Source organism: Trachinotus anak, unplaced genomic scaffold, assembly GCF_046630095.1.
Source record: "Trachinotus anak isolate AG129_WGS33_773 ecotype Australia unplaced genomic scaffold, CSIRO_AGI_Tana_v1 ptg000019l, whole genome shotgun sequence".
NCBI classification, from domain to species: Eukaryota; Metazoa; Chordata; class Actinopteri; order Carangiformes; family Carangidae; genus Trachinotus; species Trachinotus anak.
The window spans coordinates 18,691,238-18,716,751 of NW_027273870.1; the positions used below are offsets into that span (position 1 = coordinate 18,691,238).

Genomic DNA, 25,514 nt, shown 5'->3' on the forward strand with positions numbered 1-25,514 from the left:
CCACCCTCTGGTACAAAGTGAGGCCCACCAGGCAGCTAGTTCATCTAATGAGGTCAAAGAAAATATTGCTGCATGTTGTGAATAATAATAATAATAATAATAATAATAATAATTACTAGTAGCTAACTGTTACAGCTACATCAATAAATTAATCAATCAACACATAAAACTACTACTTCATCAGAAAGTTTATGTAATGTTATATTAATAACAGATTCGCAACATATATATTCACTGATATAACATCACTCTCAAATATTAGTATTGGTTTCATTGTTAAAAATCCAGCATCAGACAGGCTCCATTTCCTATTATCTCTCTGCTGAAGTGAAGATGACTTATTCTGTTTAAGATGAACCTTCTTTCCTAAATCTATGTTTCTAAATGTTGACTTGAATTTGATGTGATAATTATATGCAGATTTTCCCATTATTTGCATTGCCATGCATTTGTTTTCAGTTTAGAAAGTATTACTGTCTTCAACTGTTAGTCAAAATGTTCATGAAAAAATAAATAAAATAAAGCTCATATACGTCTAGAGGAATATCGTGAGTTTTCTGTCTTTTCCCCCTTTGAATAAAATAGTTAATCAGTTCACATCAAGGAAGTGTTTGTCTTACAGTAAATGTAAGACCACATATGGAGATTACAGTGCACATACCAGTAATATATATATAAGAAAAATCGTGTCAAAAGACTTAACTTCACAAGCATTTCTGGATTTTTATTTTGTGTAATGAAAGGCATTTGCTTGACAGGCATTAAAATCATGCAAAAGGTTGTATGCAAGATCATTTAAAAATGGATATAAGTTACAAATCAGCAGTCACACAATGTAGATACATCGAATGTTTCCCTGATGAGTTTTTCACATAAAAAATAAAATGTTCTCTGAAACATGGGTTGCTGTGCACCTTGAAGAGCTTTAATTAGCAATAATCCCTTTGTGTAGAGAGGAAGAATCAGTGAGGTAGAGACACCCACAGGTTATGTGACTGTAAAATATATTATTTGGCAAAAAACACATATCTTCACTTTTCATGGAGACACATTCAATCGTTGATGCCAAATCCCTTATTCATCAGCTTTTCATACCCCGGCTTTTTTTTTTTTTTTTTTTTTTTTTTAAATCAAGCTCACACAACAAGTGCCGATTTGGGACTGTACATCAGCGAATAGTGCAAATTGATTCATTTTGTGCAGCAGTGAGTTCCCGTATTATCACAACAAGTCGTCTTTAGCAAACAGTCGCCTGTGCTGTTTGTAATGAGAGGTGACTGTTGCATTCAGGATGGGGGTGTTCGTAAACTCTACAGTGCATGGCCCCGAGCTGCAGGGAGCCTCTTCCAGCTCCAGGACAGTCACATTGTTGGGTGCGGCTGTGCTGAGGATGTTTGCAGGAACGAAAAGTGTCACCTGAGGGCCTCGAGCCGGCCAGTAACGTCCCAGATTGAAGCCATTAATCCAGACCTGGCCCTGAAAAACACAAATTCAAAGACAGATTAAGTAGTTGATTTTCATGTGCTTTTAAGGACACATCTCAATCTCTTGAGATGACCAAAACAAGCATAAATATCGTGTATGGGTCACATGCCTTCCTCCATTTGGGCAGTTTGATGTAGGTGTCCTGAGGGAGGTCTGGGATGCCATTCGGGATGATGAAGCTGCCCCCGTAGAAGGCTGGAAGGGAAAGAGCAGCAGGCTGAGGAGGAGCTGTTGGTTTGCGCTCTTTTTCTCCAAGGAGGCCCCGGCTGACTGCTTCATCAATACTGAGACTGTACATGGTCCAGCCAGTGAGTGTGTCTCTCCCCAGAGTCATGTTGGACACCAAACCCTTGCATAGAAAGACAGGGAGAGCAGAGAGGGAGCCCAGACCAAGTAAGTGGTAAGTTAGGAAATAACCTGTTACTTTTTATTCACACCTTCATCCCACCAGCTTGTAATTAAGTATTCGCACTTTACATCACAGAATAATAGAATTTTGTTTCATTTCAAACATTAAAACACAAATGAAGCTTTGTGAAAGTTAAGCATACACCTATAATTCAACACACAAACAGTAACTTTAAAGCATGTGGAGAAAAAAAAAACCTTGAAGTCATTGATCCCGCTCCCATAGTTGATTCGGCCCATGTTCTCCACCAGTATGTCCACCTGACTGCCAGCCTTCCCGGTCACATTTACCGTTATGGCTTTATACCTCTCAAGAATCCCTACAGCCACCTTGAGAAGAAATCAGCAGTTAAGTGGACAGACCTCAAATTTATACAATTTTTGTAACATGTTTTTTTCACAAAGCACTTTTCATGTTCAGTGTTCTGTGTTGTCTAAAACAATCTACCACACAAGAACTTTGTCTAAATAAAAATGCCTAAAGTTAGTAAAATGATGACGGTGCCACAAAGACATTTTGGATAGTGTTTAGGTTTAACAGTCAGTGATGAGAAGGACGGTGTGTGGACTTGTGTTTATTATATGATAAAGAAACATGCAAAGGCAGACTCACCCCATCCACAGACACATACGCTCTATCGTGGACTCCGTTCAGTGGGGATGAAAGTGGAGTTGGCGTGCTGCAGGTAACCGGTAGAGTAGTCCTGTAAAGCACATAACCAAAAGCCTAAAGGACAGAGGGGGAAAATAAATAAAGATCAATGATTATCACTGATAAACATGAAAAATAAAAATCAACTGTATGTTTTTTTTTTTGCTACATAAAACAAGTAAAGGCTACCTGGTTCAGCTCAGTGAAAGTCTGAGGATACATGCTTTTGACCGGGCCGGAGAAAGACAGTTTTTCTAAGGCATCTGATATGGTCTGGAGCTGCGGTGGGAGAGGGTCGCTTTTTAACGTTGGTTCTTTCAGTGGTGGGTTGCATTAACAATATGTAATTCTTTGAAGAAGTTTTAAAAAGCAAAGGCTTTAATAACTTCAAATACAAATAGTTCATAGAAACACAACGACAGCCAAGGACCTACCTTCTTCATCCCGACAGCCCCGTAAGCATACTTTGGTGTTGTTGGTGGAATCGGTCCCTCTGGTATCTTACGGTACTATTGTGGAACGACACATTAGTTCTTCTAGAAGACATGTACTGTATGTAAGCTCAGAAACATGATTTAATGACATTAAATGTTTTATACTCTTTGGTTAATAACGCCTATAATAACCTGAAGTTCACTGGCAAACTGTCCAAAAGAAGAGTGTACGTACCATTTTGATCACCTCTCGGATGGCAAAGTACTTGTCTGTGAGGTCTCCCGCTTCTGTGAGCGGGGCATCGTAGTCGTAGCTCGTGGGCTGTGAACTATATGGTTCATTGGCACCTGAGAGTATTTAGAGGCAATAAGAGGGTAAATAACTTTTTTTTGCAACAAGTGACAACAAGTTGTTTTGAGTCACTAAGAACCAAACCAGTCTGTGTAAGTGCGCTCACCATTCCAGTATCCAAAGTTTGTTCCTCCTATGAACATGTACCTGTGAGGAGAGACAGTTGAACCACTTCAAACTACAAACAAAAGACATGGGGCCCCTTTTCTCCTTTATTTTTACAGTTAACACACTGGAGGGGAGATGGCAGGGCACAACTACACTATGGTATTACATAATTTAACATTATATTTAGTTTATCAAGGGTCTACTTGACCTGGCAGTGGGATCAAGTTCCAAACTTAAAAACAAATACAAGATGCCTTATTCCAGGATAACAATCAATATTCCATATTTCTTTCTATATCAAGATGTCTGCTTTTTTTCTTTTTTTTAGACCTAAGCTGTCTCTAACCCCAGCAAGCAAACAACAGGACATGGTGAGCGATTTATATTCCTATGTATTGAGATTGAATTGAACTCTTCTATCTGGAAGAACTTGACTGCTAGGCTGGGCTGGAATGAATAAAATACCCAGCTGCCTGCAACCATGTCAGCAGAGATCGCAGGAACTTGGGTTCACTTTGTTAGAATGGATGGAGGAATATAATCTTGTATATTTTGGAGATATACCTTAACTACATTTTTGCACTAGCTGATAAGCTCACAGATAAAGCCAGGAATCTAAAGACTCACAGGTTGACATTTGCTCCCATGGCCAGAATCTCATTCAGGGACTTGGCCACTGCTGCGGACGACACGACGGAGTGATGTGTCCCCCAGTTGTCTAGCCAACCGGCGTAATATTCAGAGTTCACCTGACAATAAAAGAAGCAACCCCATAAGCTGCTGGAAGAAAATTACTGTGTGTTGTTAAAATCAGAGATTGCAAAATGCATCAAGGGAAATACTTGCCAAAGGTCCATGAGGTTCAGCGTGTCTCTGCGCTTCAAAGGCAGCGGTTACATTTCCACCTAGAAGAACAAACAACCACATGTACTTTATTTGTGCAACTTCCTCATCACTTCTGACAAAAATAAAATGTGAAAATGAGTCAATGTAGAGAAAAAACCGAAAGCTGACGTTTGAAAAAACTACAATGCATTTCATTTCATGTTGCTTACACAATTCAGCCTTACCAGATGATATCCAACATACAAAGGCACCATCACTATTAAAACATGTAACCTGAAATACACGTTTCCCTTGTCTTTTCCGTCAACATTTCAGTCCCAACTCAAGTGTAAATGTATGTGCAGCATTTTCCATAAACTGCAGAACACCCATATAAACAAAAGCACACCCATGTGAAGAGGATTTTTTAGATTTCTAGAAGAAAAATGTTTCTGTCACGTACCAGGCCCAAAGTCAACAGTGGCATAGAGATCTTGTATTGAGCCACACTTCAGATAGTTCAGCCCAGCCCCATCTGTGGTGAAGAGCACCACCTCCTCACCCAGGTGAGACCGGAAAAGCTTGGTCAGGTGACGCAGGTAGTTGTAGTCACAAGCGAAGTAACTGCCATATTCATTCTCCACCTACCAAACAAGGCCACATCGTTATGGTCTATGATGAATAAAGCAGTGCGATGATACGTAATGAACAACAACAAACACAAACTCACTCACCTGCACAGTGATGATAGGACCACCGTTCTGATACAGGTAAGGCTTTATCATAGGCAGCAACTTCCCCATCCACTTATCTACTGCCGCGATGTAATCTGAAAAACACAAATAAAAATGCTGTATTTACTGCAGCATGCAACCCGCTCGTCACACCTCCTGTTTAACTTTGATTCTCACCTGGATCTGAAGACCGCAGTACAATTTTTTGCTTGTTGAGAAGCCAGGCAGGCAGCCCACCCTGTTTGACACAGTTACGCAAACAATGACAACAAGTATTTCTGTAAATTCAGGTGATTACTAGACTTTAAAACATCCTGTATCACGAAGTTTTTAAGACCTGTATACTTTTGGGCTCTGAGGACAAAAATGACTGAGATACAATTCATTTCATTTCCTCTAAATTACGTTCATTCTTCTGTACAAATGGTATAACACCGATAAAGAATTGAAGTCACTGTAGACGAAGTGGTATGTTTGGTATGTTTGACTTAGCTCTTGTTAAAACAGTATAATGCAGCACTGATACTTTAAACTAACTGTTATTATTCTCAATATTTCCTCATTGGCTTTGACTGCCATTAAACACCAAGCTCTATACACTTTCTGACTGCCTTACTCACCATGTCCCACTCTGCACATATGTATGGTCCTGGCCGAAGGATGACCAGTAAACCAATGTCCTGGGCCAGCTGAAGGAAATGTCCCACATCCCTGTCTCCGCTAAAATTGTACCGACCAGGAGACTCCTCATGGAAGTTCCAGGGAATGTACCTTTAAGATGAACCGAGTGTCAGTATTATCAAGCTGATAGATTTAATAATAAAAAAAACCCCATAATGTTCTTTCTTCAATATTTTGTAAAAATTGCAATCAGACTTCACCAGAATAATCCACTAGCTACCAATGTTGGATTCCAAAGAGACCAGGGTTTATATATTAAAAACATGTAGACTACTTTATTGCCTTGTAGGCCTGCATGATTCCAGATAGTGGGACCTTTATACTGCAGACTGTTCTTTAATGCAGGATTTTTGCTTGCAAGGATTTAATGGCCATGTGAATCGCACCTGTCCAAAGTCTTTGCTGCTGATCTTGTGCGACCGTTATGTTAGGTGTAGAGGGGCAGTGTTACATACAGATTTACTTAAAGACCAATGTCAGTACAGTTTATTCAGATCTGACCACCATTATATGCTAATACCAGTCTTAATGTGGCCTTTCAGAGTCTGGTCTGTTTTTAGATGTGCAGCTCAGAGATCCCCAAACTCAACATAACTAGACATAGTCTAAACAGCAGTCTTAGACTGAAACAAAAGACCAAAGTCAGAGCAAAGCCTTCAGGGATCGAGACATGAGGTTGAACCTACGTCTGGATGGCATTCAGTCCTGCCATGTACATCTTGAGCAGTCGGTCTTTCCAGTAGGCTCTGGGGATCCTGCTGTAATGGATGCTTCCCGATATGTAACGAAACTTTTCCCCATCTTTCCGGAAGCAGTCACCCTGGTAATCGACGCTGAATGAACGAGGTGCACTGAGCTGCAGAGAGACACAGTGCAATTTGAATCAAAACTGCATTCAGAGGTGTTGCAGAGATCATCATTAGCAGAAAGCTCTGTTTGTATTGTGTTCCTTTGTGTGATCAAAATGTCATATTTTTATGGCACAGGGCTGACATGTCAGCTGATTTCATGATGTGCCACTCAAACATGGCAGCCATGGCTGTCTAGTAAAAGTTATGCCCAACATGTCAGTGTAAGTAACCACAGTAAGCCAACATATTTGAAAACACTGTGACGTTAAAGATGTTTTTTTTTAAAAAGGCTGATAAGTACTGTGGACCATATAACACGGTTATTAACACATATAGTTAAAAGTTTGACCAACAGATGCGGTTTGCTTTATTCAACTGACAATAACTGAACATCTGATTTGCAACTATTATTTGCATATAGTTATTTTTATATTATTTGATGGAGCTATTTTTTTTTCTTGTTTTTTTGTTTGTTTGTTGTTTTCTTAAGGCTCATCTGCGGCTGTGGGGCTAAGAGCTGCGTATAAAACCTGTAAGTACTCACTGATTGTCCAAACAGCAGCAGCAGCAGCAGCAGGAGCATTGTACTTGCACCGAGCGGGGACATGACGGCTTCTCCCCGCGTCCTGTTGTCCCGTTTCAAGCGCAAAAAGAAATTATCAGTCCAACTTTACAAGCGGCTTCTCCTCGGACACGGTCAGCCACAGTGCTTGCTTCCCTGAGTGCACTGTGCTGTTTTGAATGAGTGTGGCATCATGAGTTGCGGAAGTAAAGTCATGTGATACTATTGTATTGTTAGTGTCAAAATGCTTCCGTGGGTGTCAGTGTTGTGCACTTTATAGCATAGGTACAGTATAAATCGAGGGAACAGATAAACCTACAAAAAATGAAGTAAAATATATAATAGAAATGGAAATCGGTAAAATTAAAATAAATAAATAAATAAATGCAGTCGATGGGCGAGTGATCCAATAACAGCAAGGGGGAAAAGATCGTTCATGCCTTTCTATATACAGGCTATGGTTGCAGTTCCCACTCCAGGCCTGCGGGGGGCGGTACTGCGCTCCCCCAGTTGTTTACCATCCGTTATTGAATCGGAAACCGGTCAACACACACACAGGCGGTGGTCACACGTGGGTACGGAAGTTTATCAGACTAATGTGGTGTTGTCAACTTCATTAGAAAACATGTCGAGGAGGCAGAAAGCTATTCCAGAAGAAAAGAGCGCTATTGAAGTGGGGCACACGGAGGAGGGGGTAGTGGATCCGCCGCCCGAGACCAGACGGACCCGCAGCGGGCGCACAGTGCGTCCTCCTGCCGCACTGCTGGGCTCTGACGCGCCGGCGAGGACTCCCAGCCGGAGGACCAGGAGGTCTGTGCTGCAGGAGCTGCCGGCGGTAGAAGAGAAAAACACGGAGGAGCCAGAGCGGAAAGCCGAGAGTCTGCCCGAGGAGAAGCCCAGCATGCCTGCTGAGCCGGAGCCGTGTACCGTGTCAGAGCCAGCAGGCAAAGACGCCGTTACCGGCAGCGGAGACGCTCATCCGCCCAGGCCTGCGCCGACAGAGACGGCCCCCGTCAGTTCACAGACCGCGCCACAGAAGAAGCCTCGTCTGGCTCCAAGTGGGACACAGAATCCGGCCATTCCGCTGGGAAAACCGAAATCTGGAAGAGTGTGGAAGGATCGCAGCAAGCAGAGGTGAATTAAAACATGGAGCCAGGATTCAGTGCGCAAACCTCGGTGTTGTCAGATTATTTATACGCGTCAGATCCAAGGATTGTTGGCGTTTGAGAGCCCTTTTTAGTCATTTACTGTGCAAAATTGCTGCCGGAATATGGATTACTATTGGGTGCTGACAGCATTAGGTCACTAGCAGCAAGTATCAATAACTGTCATGTATTCAAAATTGGCTACTTCACCAAAATCTCTCAATTTAGTAAATTGAGAGATTGGTGTTATTTTGTTTTTTTAAATGTTATATTATTTTGGTATTGGTACAAAAACTCAAACTCAGAAAGTCTTATATTATCAGTTAACCTGGTAAATGTGTGTGTTTCTTCCCTTTTGGCCAGGTTCTCTGCGTTGGTAAGAGATAAGCCGTTGTGCTCCTCTTGGGAAAAGAAGATGCAGGCCAAGCGAGAGAAGGAGCTGGTGAAACGGTATTCTTTGCAGCTGAAAGAGGAGCAAGCCAAGCAGAAGGAGGTAAATGAAACTGCAGGCCAAGCAGGAGAAACTAAACTAAACTAAATCTGTGTAATGCAGGTCTGTTTGACCGTTGTAATATGAAAGCTCTTGCACCCTTTGACCTGTTCTGTTTTTCCTGCCTGGCTAGGAAAAGAGGAAAAGGAGAGAAGACAACTTGAAACGGCGTGCGGAGAATGAACGCAAAGCGGAGATTGTGCAAGTGGTATGTCAACAGTTCATACAAGTGCTTTTTCAGTCAAATGGCAAAACACTGTGGGAGACCTTCCCCCAGATACACACCATCTCTGATTTTCTACATACCGTCTACAGAATGTAAAAGACAAACTTTATTATACAAGGTTCATATTGTATCATTTTAGCAATATAGCAGCAGGCTACATTTGACTGGTAACACAGGTCCATGAATGGAAGCTAAATATTCACAGGGATGATTTGATGCATGACAAACTCATACCGCTTCTAGAAAGAGCACTGGCAGCTGAGAGACTACTGTAAAGTAGTGAAGAGATAATGGTATGTAAAAAAGGGACTGAATGTACCATGCCAATCAGCTCTAAACAGGGAAGAGTCACCTACTAGTCACCTGCACACCTCTAATTAGTACTGAGTATATAAGATGCTTGTTAAATTAAATTTAACAATCACCTTTGTAAATAATGTGACAAGCTGCTTTAACAATGTTGTGATTTTTCTTGTCAAAAAATGAGAATGAGCACAGTATGCATTTTCAATACCATAAATAACAGAGGTCAGGTATGATTTAATTTTTCACATCATTTTTTACAAATCCAAGTGAGAATCAAAGCTATAAACGGACATACTGAAGATGAAAAACAGTGAATAATTAGTAAACATGAGCACACCGTCTTTCTGTTGGTAATCTGACCTCCTGTTTATTTTCTCCTGTCTTGTTTGTGTCACAGATCCGGAACACAACAAAGATCAAGAGGATGAAGAAGAAGCAGCTCAGAAAAATAGAGAAGAGAGATACACTGGCTCTGCTGCAGAAGTCACAGAAGCAGAATGTAAAAGCCAAAGGGCAAACAAACAACAAAGATTTAACCTAAAGACTAAGATAATAAAAATGCATCTGTTCAGTATTTGGCGTAAGAGTCTTATATTTGCATGTCTGAAATGCAACGACCACAATCAGACATGTTTCTCTGAGAGGACTTATTTACACATTAAGCCAAGAAAAGTTTTCTAAATCCAGACATAGTATTACAGTTAAATTTGTAAAAATAGATAAATAAATATAACATGCTGCGCGGTACGTATGATTGCTGCTGATCGGGTGGGAACTAAGGTGATCGTCTAAGAACAGTTAAGTCAACTTTTGCGATTATTGTTTTCCGTATTGCCCTGTCATCTTGCTATTAAAACATCACATACAACCAACCTTGTTTCACTTACATGAAATAACATTTTAATTCTTACTGTGCATCAAACATGCTAATTGATGGCCAGGAAAGCTGCTCACAAGGTAAAGCAATGTATGACAAAGATTTGCCGACTTTTATACCTTTAGCTCAACTATAGCGTTAAAGTGGAACAAGTTCTTTTCCATTTTAAGTCTAGGTGCTCTGGGTATAGTGTCATTTAAATACACTTGATAAATGGCAGAAGTACTTTAGAGTGACACTGCCCTCATCTTCACAATTTTCATTAATTACAAAAAACAAATAAAAACTGATTCTATTAAGGTCACAATAGATTTACTGTAAAACACAACTGAAATCAAAGAATCCTTATTAAATTCCTTTCTTTATGTCATGTATTTATGTTAAAAAATAAATACTGTGTATGAGTATAATAGTGGTTCAGACACTAAAAGAAGAAACTAAGAAAATGCCTCCGCTTCAAATTTATCCTGTCCTAAAACTCACCCCACCAGGGGGCAGTATTATCATGACTATTGGACCAGGACTCATCATCCTTTCAACTCAAAGCAACCCTCACTGACCTGTCAGATGACAGATTGACGCCGGTATCAAAGGCTCTGGCCACTATAATCATAGACGATCTGTCCCCAGCCTCGGAAGCCAGCATAAGATACTTGAAACCTTTCATCCTGTTTCCTGCATTATCCTGCCAACAACACAAAAATGTCAGACTACATGAGATAAGAATGCAGCCGAGGAATAAAAGGCAAAATAAACAATGCATGGTGCCTCTAGCTCCATGTCTAGCAGTATGTGATGAGGCTGCTCCAGACAGCACTATCCCAAGGCAACAATAGCCTCCAGCTCCCCACACAGGGCCGCTCTATTCCAAGTGGAACATGGCCAAGTCCTTATCCTGCTGCTTATCACAGAAATGACCTGCTTCATGATGCTGCACCATAACCAGGTTGACCTGGAAGGAGATCCAGATTATATTCAACACACAAAACTCCTGTCTTACAAACCAGCATGCTGCAGCAACAGATCGATTCAGAATTTCAAAAGACGAATTAAGACTCAAAGGCAAAGTTGGTGAAACAGAGAAAGTGAGTTGACGTACACAGAGAGAAACTGAGCTCCACTTCCTCGTGCATCACCTGAACTGTAAATCCCATTTCACTCACCCAACTTAAAAATTTAGTGGGAACAGCCTTCACACAAAACTTGTTCTCATACATGCCAATTATGGAGGTGGTGGAAACCGTAAGGCAGCGCCTGCTACGTGACAGCACCCTTCACAATAGAACCAGCCTCAACCCATACCAGATCTGAGAACTCCTGGACCTCTGCCTGAACACCACCTATTTCCAGTACGACGGGGGGTCCTACATACTTATACAACACAGGATCTCACCCCAAAAATAGTGTAAGGAAAAAAAACAAAACACAAAAGGGGTTAGGCACAGGGAGGTGGGGTCAAGCTAGCTGCCTCCTGAGGCGTGCAGCTTGACCCCAGTCGGCCCTGTGCCCAGCCATCGAGCTGGTTGTCTCTGGAAGCAGCTAGCTCGATCCCAGTGTGCCCTGCGCCCAGCGTTCGAAATGGTCGCGCTAGGAGTTATCAGAACCCTGCAACAATTCAATTCAATTGTATTTGTATAGCACCAAATCATAATATACAGCACATTATGTCAATGCACTTAACATGGTCAAGGAACTTACTTTATTATAGACAGACACCCAACAGTTCTCACAAAGAGCAAGCACTTGGTGACAGATGGGTGGAAAAACTCCCCTTTAACAGGAAGAAATCTCTAACAGAACCGGGCTCAGGGTGGGTTGCTGTATGCCTCGACCAGTTGGGTTTAAGCCATCGAGGCAGACGCCTTGGTAGGTGGTCCAGTGGAACACAAGCTAGGAGTTATCTGAACCTTGCAACACAGAGCTGATCATGTGCCAACAAATGTCCAGGCCCAACAGAGGGAACCCAAAGACCTGGAGGATGAACTTTAAGCTTGTGGATACACTGACTTTGTGAAATCAGCTACAAGATCCAGGAAGAATGCAGACACTGCGGGCAGTGAATAAAGGAATAAATGCAAGGACATATCCATTCCCTAGGTGTCTGGAAAGTTTGATGAAGTAGATGCGTGATGTAGCAAAAATAGCAATTGATTGTGCAACTCCTGACTGACACGTCCTCCACAGAAGAGGCAGAGTCTGAAGACTCGAGGGAAGTCTCATCCATAGCCCTGGCAGAGGTCGCTGAGGTACTTAAGAAGCTCCTCTGTGACAAGGCACCGGGTGTGGATGAGATACGCCCTGAGATGCTGAATGCTTTGGACAATGTCGGCCTGTGATGGCTGACATGGCTCTTCAATGTCACATGGAGGTCCAGTACAGTACCTGTGGAGTGGCAGACTGTGGTGGTGGTTCCTATTTTCAAAAAGGGGGACTGGAGGGTGTGCTCACACTGCTCAGCCTCACTGGGAAAATCTACTCAAGGTGCTGGAAAGGGGGCTCCAACCGATTGTCAAACCTCAGATTAATGCGGATTCCGTCCTGGCTGTGGAACATTGGACCAGCTCTTTACCCTTGTGAGAGTTCTGAGGGGGTCATGGGAGTTTGACCAGCCAGTCCACATGTGCTTTTTGCGGACTTGGAGAAGGCTTGTCCCAGTGTCCCCGAGGGGCTCTGTGGGGGGTACTGTGGGAGTATGGGGTACCAGGCCCATTGCTACAAGCCATTTGGTTCTTGTACAACCAAAGTGAGAGCTGTGTCCGCATCCTTGGCAGAAAGAAACACATTTTTGCTCAGTGCTAAGGTTGCCTCTTGTCTCCAATCCTCTTTATGATATTCATGGATAGGATCTCAAGGTGCAGCCAAGGCAAGGAGTGTGTCCACTTTGGGTACCTCAGAATTGCATTTTTTGTTTTTGCAGACAATGTAGTTCTGTTGGCTTTTTTTCAGAGGGTGACCTCCAGTGCTCACTGACAAAGACAAATCTTTTCAAAACAAGCACATTTTTTTTTACATGAAGAAACTGAATTTCTCATTTACAAAGGCTTCAGAAAGAAAGAGATAGCAATGTAGCACTATACCCTAAACAACATCCTTAAGAGTTGCATGTGGATGGACACACACACACACACACACACACACACACACACACAAATCTTTTTTTTAAAGCTAAACTCATACTGACAAAAGCACTGGTGAAGGTAAAAATTCAAAGATACATTCATGAATGTATGACAGCATTTATTTAAATAAACATGAACCTCAACAGGTAGCAAGCATATCTGTATGCAAATAATAGCAACCACTGACTCCAGCCATTGAATTTTTGCATTCCTCTTTATTATTTTTATGTTTCACATTAAAAATAATCAAGTACTGCAGAAGGGAACTTTACAAAAAAAAGTCACTTTATGACTTTCACAATGGTATAACTGATATGATCTGAAAGTAAACAAAGTATTCCCCTGATTTTGCATATTTACATTAGACTTTTTTATCAAGGAAAAACATTTTGCGTTTTTGAATTCGCCATGCTCTTGAATGAATGCCACTATAGGAAGCATGGCAAATGAAATATCTTTTCACACTTGTGTGGATTGTCTGGAATCTGGCAACATAAATATCATGACAGTGGGAGTTAGTGAGGCATTGCGCCGACAAGAATGGGTGTGGAGATGGACGCAGTGCTGTATGCAAAATATGATTAAATTTGATGTGAATTCATTGATGTTAATTAAACCATTTATCACAGCAACTAGTGGTTATCACCGCTGGGAAGCCCAAGTCATGTGGTTTCATGTGAAATATATATGTTAATTGTGTGATGAGTATTCCGCCAGAAATTTAATAGAGACGAATGGGTGCGATTCGGTCGTATACGGTTATTCCACAGTGCCAAAGACATCACTGTTTCTGAAATGTGATCAGGAAATTTGTCTGGGGCACAGCAGATATATACCGGGGCATGTGCCCCAGTAAAATGGGTTTGGCGACGCAGATGCCCTTGAATATTGTTTAAAGACAGACTTGTGGTCCTTTTGCATTCTCTTTTAAGTGTGTTGTGTCAAACGACTGAAAAAACTGATTCAGAAATGAATCGATCCACAGAAAATAAATCAGCAACTATTTTAATAATTAATAAATTCAGTCATGTTTTGGACTGTGGGACAAAACAAGCTATTTTAAGGTGTCAGTTTGGGCTTTGGGAAACTGATGGGCATTTCCACTTTTTTCTTTTCTTTTAATGACAAAACAATGAATTGAGAACATAATCAGCAGATTAATCAATAATGAAAATTATGATGAGTTGCAGCCCTAATATTCAGTCTCATGGTTTCATCTGAGATCTAAAATGTGTGGGAGTTTGGGGTGGGGTTTAAGAGCTTTTGTCATGGGACCAAGTGACTGTTTGGTCTACAGTTCACAGCATTTACAGTGCAAACATTGGCCATAACACATTTCTATTGTCGTTTGGGTCTGTGCAACACATTTGATCTGAAAAAAAAAAGACTATGAGATTTAACTTTGACAGAGGAAGTAACACAATCTATGTCTTACATATACAAAGTTAAATTCATAAACAATAAAACGAACCCTGATTCAGTTCAGTTCAAAGGTTCTGCTGCTACATTCTAACTTGGTCTGGTATGACCAGTTGCCTACTGGTATGACTGAACATGAGCAAACTTTAGATAAATGTTGCTGTGTAACTGGCAATACTGAATCCTGACTTTCCAACTCTCATTTTTAAAAGTCACAAATAAGTAAAACAAATAAAAAAGAAAAGAAAAGAAACTGCACCTAAGCAGCAAAGAAATGGAAGTTCAATTTTCCTTTCTTTTAATTTGAGGTGTTCAAAGTTATTCTATTACATATGAGGTTGACTGAAATTACCACATGAGCATATGAATCAAATAGAATTGTTCCAATACTGACACTAGTATGGGAAATGCCTCCAATACTGACTAAAATACTGGATTGGGTATCAGTGAGTACACACATATGCATCTATCCAATAGCACATAATTTATTAATATACTCTATAGATTCACACCTGGATAAAATGGCCGTTTTCCCAGAAATCCATTCTTCTTTGCCACTTTAAAACTGTGGCCTACACAGGAAGTTGCACTGTGCAGCCACTGGCAACTGTTGTTTTAGGGCAATGAAGAAGAATTGATTTCCCATAAGTAGTGTAACATTAGCTGTTATCAAAATGTCAGCAATTTGGCAATACTTTACACTGCCAAGTCCCAATAGTAAAAAGGTAACGTGTGACCTTTACTGTGACCCATGCCACACACCAGTGATAGCAATCACATCACATCCATACATGGTTAGTAGTTTACAGCTCTTAAAAAATGTTTTTAATGCAATAATATCAGATTGGTACTCTGAATCAGCAGATAGAGAGCTCAGTTTTTGTAATCGGTATCAGGAAGGAAGAAATGGTATCAAACATCTCTAGAATCAAACTGAATAAGAACTTCTGAATAATGTTCAGAAATGGTACTGTCTGTGGACCAGCAACATTGGTATTGATCATGACACATAACTTTATGCTGCAAAATCTACATAAATGAATGAATCATAGAGACATAGTTCTAGTCCTATGTGTTCACCCAAAATAGCAGAGTGAACTTGGAGAGCAGGTTGCATACAAAGGCACCCTGCTTTTTCCTCACATTTATTCTCATTCCATGGACTTTACATGGCACATTCATTGTTGGAGTACTGCCTAAGCAGCCTTTGCACAAATAATTCAAAATTGTCATGTACACACTGCTGTCTTTGTGTCACGCGGCGGGACAACTCCTTCAGCGTGTCACCAGCCTGTTTGCTTTGTAAATCTTTCCACTTGTAGCAGAATCATCTGACTTGTTTTAAAATGCACAGGTAAACAAAGTGATTTTTCTTGTCTGTCATTCACCATATAAAGGCTGTGACAAACTCAGAGGTTGGGTTAAATCTGACAGTGAACTGATTTAAAACTGAGACAAGAGAAAGCAGCTTTAACATCACAGCTAAAGGTGGTGACAGAAATACAACCCAGAGAAGTATTGTAAGTACATTTTTCCCCCTATATTTTAGTACTGTGTAGAAAATGGCTTAACTATTTTATTTTGAAAGAAACATTTACATTTTTCTTTTAGTCGACAAGAAAAAAATGCTTCTGATCATTCTGATACAATTGCTGATCATCGGTGAGTAAAACCTGTCACAGAGAGTTGCAATTTTTCGAGAAAGGGATACAGTCCTCTCTTAAATTGACATTTTATTAATTGATTATTAGCATCAGCAAATGCCCAGACGACGACTGCACCACCTACAACAACTGCTGGTGCCACGACGACTGCTGGTGCCACAACAACTGCTGCTGCCACGACAACTGCTGGTGCCACAACAACTGCTGGTGCCACGACGACCGCTGCTGCCACAACGACCGCTGGTGCCACGACGACTGCTGGTGCCACAACAACTGCTGGTGCAACAACAACTGCTGGTGCCACGACGACTGCTGGTGCCACGACGACTGCTGCTGCCACAACGACTGCTGGTGCCACGACGACTGCTGCTGCCACAACGACCGCTGGTGCCACGACGACTGCTGGTGCCACAACAACTGCTGGTGCAACAACAACTGCTGGTGCCACGACGACTGCTGGTGCCACGACGACCGCTGGTGCCACAACAACCACTGGTGCAACGACGACTGCTGGTGCAACAACAGCAGCAGCATCAACAACAGCACTGATAACAACCAACTCGACAAACACCACCACCACTAACAGTGCTGATGCACATGCTGGGATCATGTACACCAGCAGTCTGGTTTTCTGTTACCTTGGCGTTGTTTTCTTCAAGTTTTTCTTCACGATGTGACTTGGTTTTACTGGCTTTATCTGTTTTCACAAACTTATTGTTAATCACATAGTATCTAATTTATGTTAAAATCTATAACCTAATAATCATATTATGAAGCACTACTGTTGATAGGTGTAAAGAATCTAGATGATACAAAGTGTAAAAATGTTGTAATAAAAGTCTGGTGAAGCTCAAAGCAATTAGGTTTGTGTCTTTTCGTTGCCACTGTTTCAGGAATTCTTTCATGACTGCTATTTCTCAAGGCTCCTCCTGCCCAGTTGACCAGGCATTTTTTCCCTATTAAAAATTATGTTGAAATGACTGTTTTCAGATACTTCACCCAGGCTAAAGCTGTACCAGTGTTTCCAATTTTTGGAGTGGTATTCTGGTAAACTTTTGTCTTAATTTGTTGTCTAAAAATCCAGTGCAAATACAACAATTAGTTTTGTCACAACCAGGCAAGGACTCAGGACGCAGGCGCAGGATAGTTTCACAAAAAGTCTTTATTACCGACTCGGACTCGAATCCTCCGAGACCGAGTAACTGAGGCAGGCAAAAGAAATAACAGAAGAAATCGAACAAACAAAAACTCTCCTGAAAACTGGAGGAACTACACTTTGAGACTAATAACAAAAAAAAAAAAATCACTCGTCGAGGAGGAACTAGAACCACAAACTAGAACAAAAACCACATGGTACAGGCTACAGACCTGCGACTAGACTGTGGAAGGCTAGGATGATCGCATACAGATATCGACATAGACGACACACTGGCACAAGACAAAGGGAGACGCAGACTCTTATACACATGGTAACGAGGACAGGTGGAAACACTCAAACAATCAGACCAAGACACACGAGGGAGGGCAAGTGACCTGAAACAAGAGGAGAGTTACTTTTCAAAAATTAAACAGGAAATGACAAGACAAGACATGGAGACAGGACAAAAACCCAACTTGACCTCACCGCGGTGTGACAAGTTTTCGTTGAAATTACATGGAAAATGCGTTATTTACACATTCATTCAGATATTTTCCACAATTAGTTTTCTTCTTATGTCCATTTTTTCCTCCTTTGTAATCAGGCAGTGAGAAAGGGTTCTGATTAATGACCTTAAATACATCCCAGGTGTGTAACCATACATCAAAATGACTTGTTGAGACCGAGACTATTTGCCAAAGTGACCTCTCTCACGTTAAAAGAATGGCTCAAGAGTGTTACTCAAAATGAAACATGTTCTTGGGTTCAGAAAAAAACAAAATGAAAACATCAGTCACAGAAGTTAGACAAAAACAGAATAAGAACATAAAGCACATAAACACATCATAGAAAAATATGTGGAAACATTGAGACAATAATTTAAAGCAGACATGCTGCTAAGATGAAATATTTGTAACAGCAAGCCATCTTTACACCAAGGCTCCCTGATGTCACTTGGAAGTCATGTGAAGCTCTTAGTCACAGGAATGAAGGTGTGAATGGGTGTGAAACCACCTGCAAAGGCACAGTATGTCTTACTGTATGTCAGTGATCATTGAATGAATGGGCAACATATTTTACACACACATTTTACAGGTCTTGGGGAGTACCACTGCATATGTGGAAAAAGCTGAATGGAGCCCTTTTGGTTTCAGAAGAATAGCTGTGCAAAATCTGATAGCAGCATTGGCTGGAGCAGAAGAGTACAAGATAAATACTGGAGGTGTGGGGTTATAAAGAAGTGAGCTTAACCAAGGTTTCTACCAAGTTAATACCGTAGAGGGCAATTTAATATTTGTTTCAGAATCATACCTGCCCATATGAATTACTTATTACTTACATTTTTTAGTACTTCCCGACACTGAATAAGAATAAATGATATAATTAATTGAATTATTGCAACCTGGACATGGGCAACCTGAATAAAATAGATTGATGGATTAGAATTTATTTATCTTATATTTATAAATGTATAAATCTGGATTTTACCTCCAACTCCACAATGTAACAGACTTTCATTCGAGGGAAGTCTTAATGTCTATCTTTCTCTGTTTTATATGTAGAACTGGTCATAGCGGTTAGTATGAAGCATTATCTGTGACTTTCTCTACCTTCCTCTCTCTGCTCTCTCTGCTCAATGTGATGATGTTACATATTCCTCTACCTTCTTTAGTAATCATGATACATGTAATGACAGTGGTTTATTTACTACAATGGAGGTGAGGCTCAGTGTTTCGGAAGCTTCTCCTCCACTTCTCTGCAGTTTCCAAGCAGTGGAAACCAGAGCAGCTAGGCAGACTGCCCATAACAAGAGGTGTAGCCCCAAGTACCCAAAAATAGATGGTCCCGTCATGTACCAGGTTTATACCCAGTTTGTTTGAAAAAAAAGCTGGCAACACTGCTTTAAACACCACCTTAATAGAACCTGCTTGCGCCAATAACACCAACTCAGTGATAAGGAACTATCGTCACTCAGACAGTCAGTCAGCCACACTCCAGATTATAGGGCTGGTCCTACTGTTGCAAAAAAAAAAAAAAAAAAAAAAGAAAGAAAAAAAGTAGTTTATAACTTGAGGCACATAATGCTATGGCAGGAAAGACAAGAGTGGAAGAACAGAAGTTCAAATCCCGTGATGGAGCTAAATCATAGACTGTATATAAAAAGAGCTAAATTTATGTGTACATTTATTTTAAGCCAACAAGCTTAGCATTATTGTCTGTAGACTGATATTTACACAGGTATGCATTTGACATGAACTGATGATTATTAGTTTTATTTCGGTGAGGTCTGATATCTTACATTAGCCATAGCCCCAGCTTGTCTCTCAAGTTAGTTACTGATCACAGAAGTCATTAAAACACATACACATTGTTCTGAAGGTATTTCCAGAATCCCCGAAGACTCTTCTAACCATTCAAACCAATTATTTTGTCCGACGAACAACATAAAACATTTTTAACCCATTACCAATTTTCCAAGTTTGGTGTGTTTCTGAATAAAAACATAGATGTCAGCAGTTGAATTCTTGGTATTAAAAGAGGCAGTGCTGCTGGCGCTCAATACAATGATGGATTGAGCGCATGAAATTAAAAAAAAGAAAAAGAAAAAAAGAAAGAAAAAAACCAAACAAACCAAAATTATTTTTTGTGTTTCTGTGTCGTCTAATATTTTGAAATGCATCCATGGTTGCAACCATAGGGTTGCAATCCTTTTCTTTACCTGTCCATCGTGACGCGTGTTATACGTGCTATAGAAGTGCACTGCTGTATAGGTGGCGTACTAACAATAATATAGGATTTTGCATGAGAAATATGCCCCCTACAATAAGCAGTTACTGAAAATGATACAGTAGACTATCTATAGTTGTAGGCTTACGGTATAATGTTGAACAGTAGTTGAACCACTCTTCAACTTCAGGTTATCACCACCAGATGTCTCTATTGTTTCAATATTGTAAATTGTCCCTCTGGTCAATTCCACAACATCCAAGATACTGTATATCTACATTGCCATAGTAATTTTTTATCAAGTGCAATATATTTGCTAATCTTGGGAGTTTATCCGAGATGACTCCATATGTGAATCTGGTGGCCTCATAAAGTATTCAGACCCCCTTACTTTTTACAACCTTGTGTTTGAAATTTAAAATGGTTTAAGTTACATTTTTTGGAAATTAATTCTACACGCAGTACCCCATGATGACAAAGCAAAAGTATATTTCTAAACACGTTTAAGTTATTCAAAATCAAAAATGAAATGTATCATTCAGTATTTGTAGAGTGCTGGACTTGGGGCCTTGAGGTCACTAGTATGAAAATAAAATCCTATACCCTAAGTCACTTTAACACACTGTTAAGTATTATCTTTGGATCATAATCAAGGTGACAGTTTTGATAAAAGACATTTAGAAAATGTATGAAAGGAAAAAAAAACACTCAAATCTTTCCGAAACCTGGAAATTTTATTTACAGTTCAAGTCAGTCACATGCAACATTTTCTTAAAATGAATAAACATGAAATTAGCAAAAACAAGAAAAGAAAAATGCATATTATTTTCTCCAAAAAAGCAATATACAAAAATAGAGCTTACAAATACTGTACAGCAATTGTCTCCAAAAATATTCTGCTGCAGAATTCTTAGTTTTACAAACAATGTCTGTGAGAGTCCACAAACATAATCAGTGTTAACAGAAAATGGGGGTGAGGGCAGAGGGTGTACTCAGGTACACTGGTAAAGGTGGGAGGGTTTGTTTGCACAAAGTGGGGGAAGTAATTTTTGAATTGGAAGGACACTATGAGAGCCACAGGGGAACAAATAACACCGTACAAACAAGAAGAAAGTTCGTTTGAGGGAGGCAGTGATAGAAAAACCTAAATGGTCTGGTCGCTAAAACCAACCATGGAAATATGGTGAAACCCCTCATCGATAAGGGAAAGTGTACCAATTTTCTCTGTTTGTTTTTTTCAAATGCTCACTTAATCATATGGAGGACTTTCTGATGCCATCATTCAGAAATTCTCTACTCTGAGTATCAGTAAATATTTGATGTGAAGCGGTGTTTCTGACTGACTGCTGCATTTCATTTGATTGTGTCTTGTCTATTTATAGTGGAGTCCATTCAGAAGCAGCACTGACGTCAATGGTGATTTCACTGGTGGGAAGCCATTTATTACTATATTCATGACTGGCTCAGTTTCCTTTCTTTTTTTGGCCATAATCTAACAGCGCATCTCCCCTCTTCTCTTTTCTTTCTTGTTGGCTCGGACTTTGATTCGTAACACTTCATTCTGGGTTGGCACTTCGTTTTAATTGGGATTAGGACGGCACACAGGAGGTAAAGAGGGAAGTACAGGTGAAAAGGCTAAAAGTGTTTACAATCAAACACAACACTTAAGATGGCCAAATGGCAGAAGTGTTCAGCTGCCATTTAGTTTATATGAAGGAGCATTTCTTGTGCACCTTATGTATAAATACACTACTACTGACACTACTCTCTACATACGTTTAACAATGGTGATATCAGTGGCAACTTGACTATGCAAAATAGCATGCTTTCACATTAAATCTCTTTTTCATTTCTTTCTCTCGTAAACCATACATTCAAAGACAAAACAATTAGCAGGAACAAACCTTTAAGACTTGTGTTATTAGCACTAAGCTACAAAATGCGTCATACTTTGGGGACAGTGGCAGAAGTACTTGCTATTGTATAGTTTAATCAGTGAAGTTTGGGGTAATAATGTATCACCAAGGGTGTTGGGTCTCATTTTGTAACATCTTCATAGCCAAAGACTGAGAAGTAAGAAGGTACCAAATACAGTACATCACACAGCATACTGAAGGAGGCCTTTACGTTGCATATTTTGTTCAACATAAAACCACAACCTTTTCAGTGGCAGGTCAGATGATGTACTTCAATCACAAAGTAAATCATCCAATACACAGTAGAGTGAAGAGGTTGTGATATTGCCAATTTACAAAGCCCTGGTCTTTTTTGTAATTGAGGCAGATTTTGTTCAAATAAGGCTAATGTGGACAACATGTTTGTTTGAATTTTAGCTTGAAGTGTTAATAAGTTTCTCATATGTGGTAGCATAGCACTGCATTATATATGAGGACTTTTAGGGCATGTAACAACTGACTAAAACACTACACACAGGGCAGAGAAATCCTGCTCTTGCTCTAATCTAAATGTTGAGATTTTCACCTTGCTGCATGCTCTGACCCCACCACAAAGGTCATCACTGTGGGGTGTGCACAGACATCCAACACAGATGAAACATTCAAACCGCAGAGGTAAAAGTAACAATGCTTTTCTGCCACAGAGGGTGAAATGCATTGCATTGGGAACCTGTGAAACTCTGTCCATGACAGTGTTTGGTGTTAGAGAACAAAATGTATCTGGAAACATAGTGTTGTTAAAGGCACAATCTGTAATTTTTTAATGTTTAGATTTGATGTACTGTGTACTCACAAAGATAATTGAAGATGAGATGAGATGATGAGATTTTGGTGTAATTTTCTCTCATCAGAATTCCAAATATAAACTTGTTAAGTTGTTGATTTTTTCAACACAAGCCTTTTACAGCACCAGAACACACTACAAAAATTTGATTTAAATTACGTCTAAGGTATTTATTCACGTTAGTCCTGACAGATTCCAGTTTTTTTTTTTATACAGTCAGACTTATCTTTTATTTACACTTGGATCACGGATTGTGCCTTTAAAGATAATGTATGATTGTCATTGGACAATACATATCACAGGTGAACAATAACCTCTTATTTATCTTAGGGCCATTACTGTAAAGCACAGCTTTTTTTTTTAGCCCCCTTTTACATCAGCACATTTTCCCACAACACATTTACCAAATGCAGCTAAAAAGAGATGAGGACAAAAAAAAAAAAAAAACATGTACACAAAAGCAGGGCTCAGAGTTACTGTATGTGACACAACACAAAAAGCACCCTGTACCGTACAGAAAGAGAGAGAGAGGCGAAAGCACCAGAATACTGCGGCCAAAAAGCTGAACTACCCTGTATGTGTGTGTGTATGAATGAAAATGCTGCTTCATTACAACCTGCTGACCACTGTCTCTCTGGCAGCCCAGGCAGGGGGGCGGGGGGCGGGGTTTGTGCCCCTCCCTCTGTGCATGTATGTGTGTTTTTTGTAGTGTGTATCTTCACCAAAGGATATGCTGATGACAGGCTGAGAGCAGTACTTGTGATGCAGCTGTCAATCCGTTAACTCATTCACTCAATGCAGCTGTACCAAGAAATTATAATAAATAAAAGAAATATATAAATAGAAATACTCTACTGGGGTAGAAGCAAAGATAACTGCAACTCTGTGCGCAGCACAATTGAAGTAGGAGTTCATTCTGATCTCTTCCTAAACTGAATTGTCAATCATTTCCTCGCTGGATATGTGATGCTAGTTTATTACAGATCAAAATAACAGTTTGACATTTGTTGCTTTGTGTCTTAAGCCATTGTATCATTCACACAGCTCAGCTCCAATAAAAACAAAACGATGCAGCAGCAGAGCAAGATACAATGGGAACATTTATGGTTTTTATAGATTTTTGTTTAATATTGCCTTATTACTGGTGTTTGCTCTGTAAAATTGTTTGATAGACAAAGCACCAGGTTATACCCACGAATACTACTTAGATAATCACAGTAGTTGAAGTAGTTATTTTGAAATTGTGTTGACAGCGTATAGCCTGTGTCTGCCTAACATCACTTGTATGTTAACCAGTAAATTTGTTAAGTGAAAATATAATTTGTTCACTGTATCACCACTCTGTATTGACAGAGTAATAAAAAAAAAAGGATAATAACAACAATAACATTGTTATGAATTGAAATGACTAACAGGTGATGAGAGAACAAATTTTATAGGCTTCATATAAAGTGTGTTAGTGTTCATGTTTGTGTGTAAAATTCTGTGTTTCAGCACATTCAAACCTTTCACATTTAGTCAGACACAAAGTCTTGAGGTTGCTTAGAGGTTATTTTCTCATGTATGTGTGTGTGCAATTTGAACAGAAATTATTGTCCAAATTTCCTGACATCTACCGACACAAGCATTGTTGTCCCTTTGAGATATATATATATAGATATATTTACTTTAAAAATTTAAGTTTACTAATCAAAAATGAAAACCCATGTGGCTTTGCACTGTGCACAGAAATAATAGTAAATGATAAAATATAAAACATGACCTTGCTACTACGATCACAAGCAATTAAGGTTTGACTTCTCGTAAAGTGCTTGTTTAAAAAAAAAAAAAAAAAAAAAAAGAAAAAAAAATTGATTTTAGTGTATTCTAGTTCTTGGCTTTTGTGTTTTTTTTCATCCTGGTCTTTAGCTGGTGTCCCCAGAAAAGTGCTTTGGTTGTGAAAAAGTTATCGACCACATCATGGCCAATAAGGAAACTTCTTCTAGATCAACTCTTCTTCATTGTCCGCGAAAAGAAAAACATGAAAACAGCTGATTATCAGTTGGAACTGATATCAGAAAAATCCTTTTGTGAACCAATGCAAAGATAACAGAGGTGACGATGGCTGCCGAGTCACTGTTTTTGTGAGCATCTGCACAGTGACTCCACTTTCTCCGGTCTGTCCACAGACTCATACCAAAGTGTACCTGTACAGGTGAGAGCATGAGTGATGGGATGTTGGGATGTGTGTTTGTGTGTCTGTAGTGTACTGTGTGAGAGGGTTTGAGTCTGCTACACCAGGTTCTCGATGCCAGGCAGAGGCTGCTGTATTGGCACAGCAGCATCTGTGCTGCCAGCCTGCTGGGCGAGCTGCAAGACGGGCATGTTGCACAGCGGGCACACTTTTCTCACCTCCAACCACTTAATGAGGCACCTGGGGGAAAGAAGGGGCAATGGGGATAGAGTTAAGGCAAGGACGACAGAGATAAGCAGAGGACACCCAACATGTAAACATGTTTAGCTTGAGTCTCAAAGGTTATTCAAAGTCACTATTCTAGCCTCTGTACACAGTAAGGACACATACTACACTTAG

General features: G+C 40.1%; 3 protein-coding genes across 6 annotated transcripts in view; 1 reads left to right on the top strand and 2 right to left on the bottom strand.

Moving 5' to 3' along the window:
• Positions 1-703: 703 nt before the first annotated feature.
• On the bottom strand, positions 704-7,288 carry glb1 (galactosidase, beta 1). The gene is made up of 16 exons (XM_071504855.1): positions 7,075-7,288; positions 6,366-6,535; positions 5,619-5,769; positions 5,176-5,236; positions 4,999-5,093; positions 4,728-4,908; positions 4,286-4,344; positions 4,067-4,188; positions 3,438-3,478; positions 3,215-3,327; positions 2,980-3,054; positions 2,735-2,824; positions 2,507-2,620; positions 2,092-2,223; positions 1,595-1,834; positions 704-1,476 (listed from the first exon to the last, which is right to left on the bottom strand). The coding sequence occupies exons 1-16, from the start codon at positions 7,135-7,137 to the stop codon at positions 1,222-1,224; spliced, it is 1,962 nt and encodes a 653-aa protein (XP_071360956.1). The 5' UTR covers positions 7,138-7,288; the 3' UTR covers positions 704-1,221.
• A 317-nt stretch (positions 7,289-7,605) lies between these two features.
• ccdc86 (coiled-coil domain containing 86) lies at positions 7,606-9,833 on the top strand. Its single transcript, XM_071504856.1, has 4 exons — positions 7,606-8,226; positions 8,601-8,730; positions 8,861-8,935; positions 9,657-9,833. The coding sequence occupies exons 1-4, from the start codon at positions 7,718-7,720 to the stop codon at positions 9,798-9,800; spliced, it is 858 nt and encodes a 285-aa protein (XP_071360957.1). The 5' UTR covers positions 7,606-7,717; the 3' UTR covers positions 9,801-9,833.
• Positions 9,834-20,918: 11,085 nt separating this feature from the next.
• rnf24 (ring finger protein 24) overlaps positions 20,919-25,514 on the bottom strand; it is a 31,834-nt gene continuing 27,238 nt past the window's right edge. For all 4 annotated transcript variants that reach the window (XM_071505684.1, XM_071505683.1, XM_071505681.1 and 1 more), the window contains one exon: positions 20,919-25,355. In XM_071505684.1, coding sequence (XP_071361785.1) covers positions 25,214-25,355 — 142 coding nt within the window. In that variant the 3' untranslated portion in view covers positions 20,919-25,213. The remainder of the gene's footprint in view (positions 25,356-25,514) is intronic.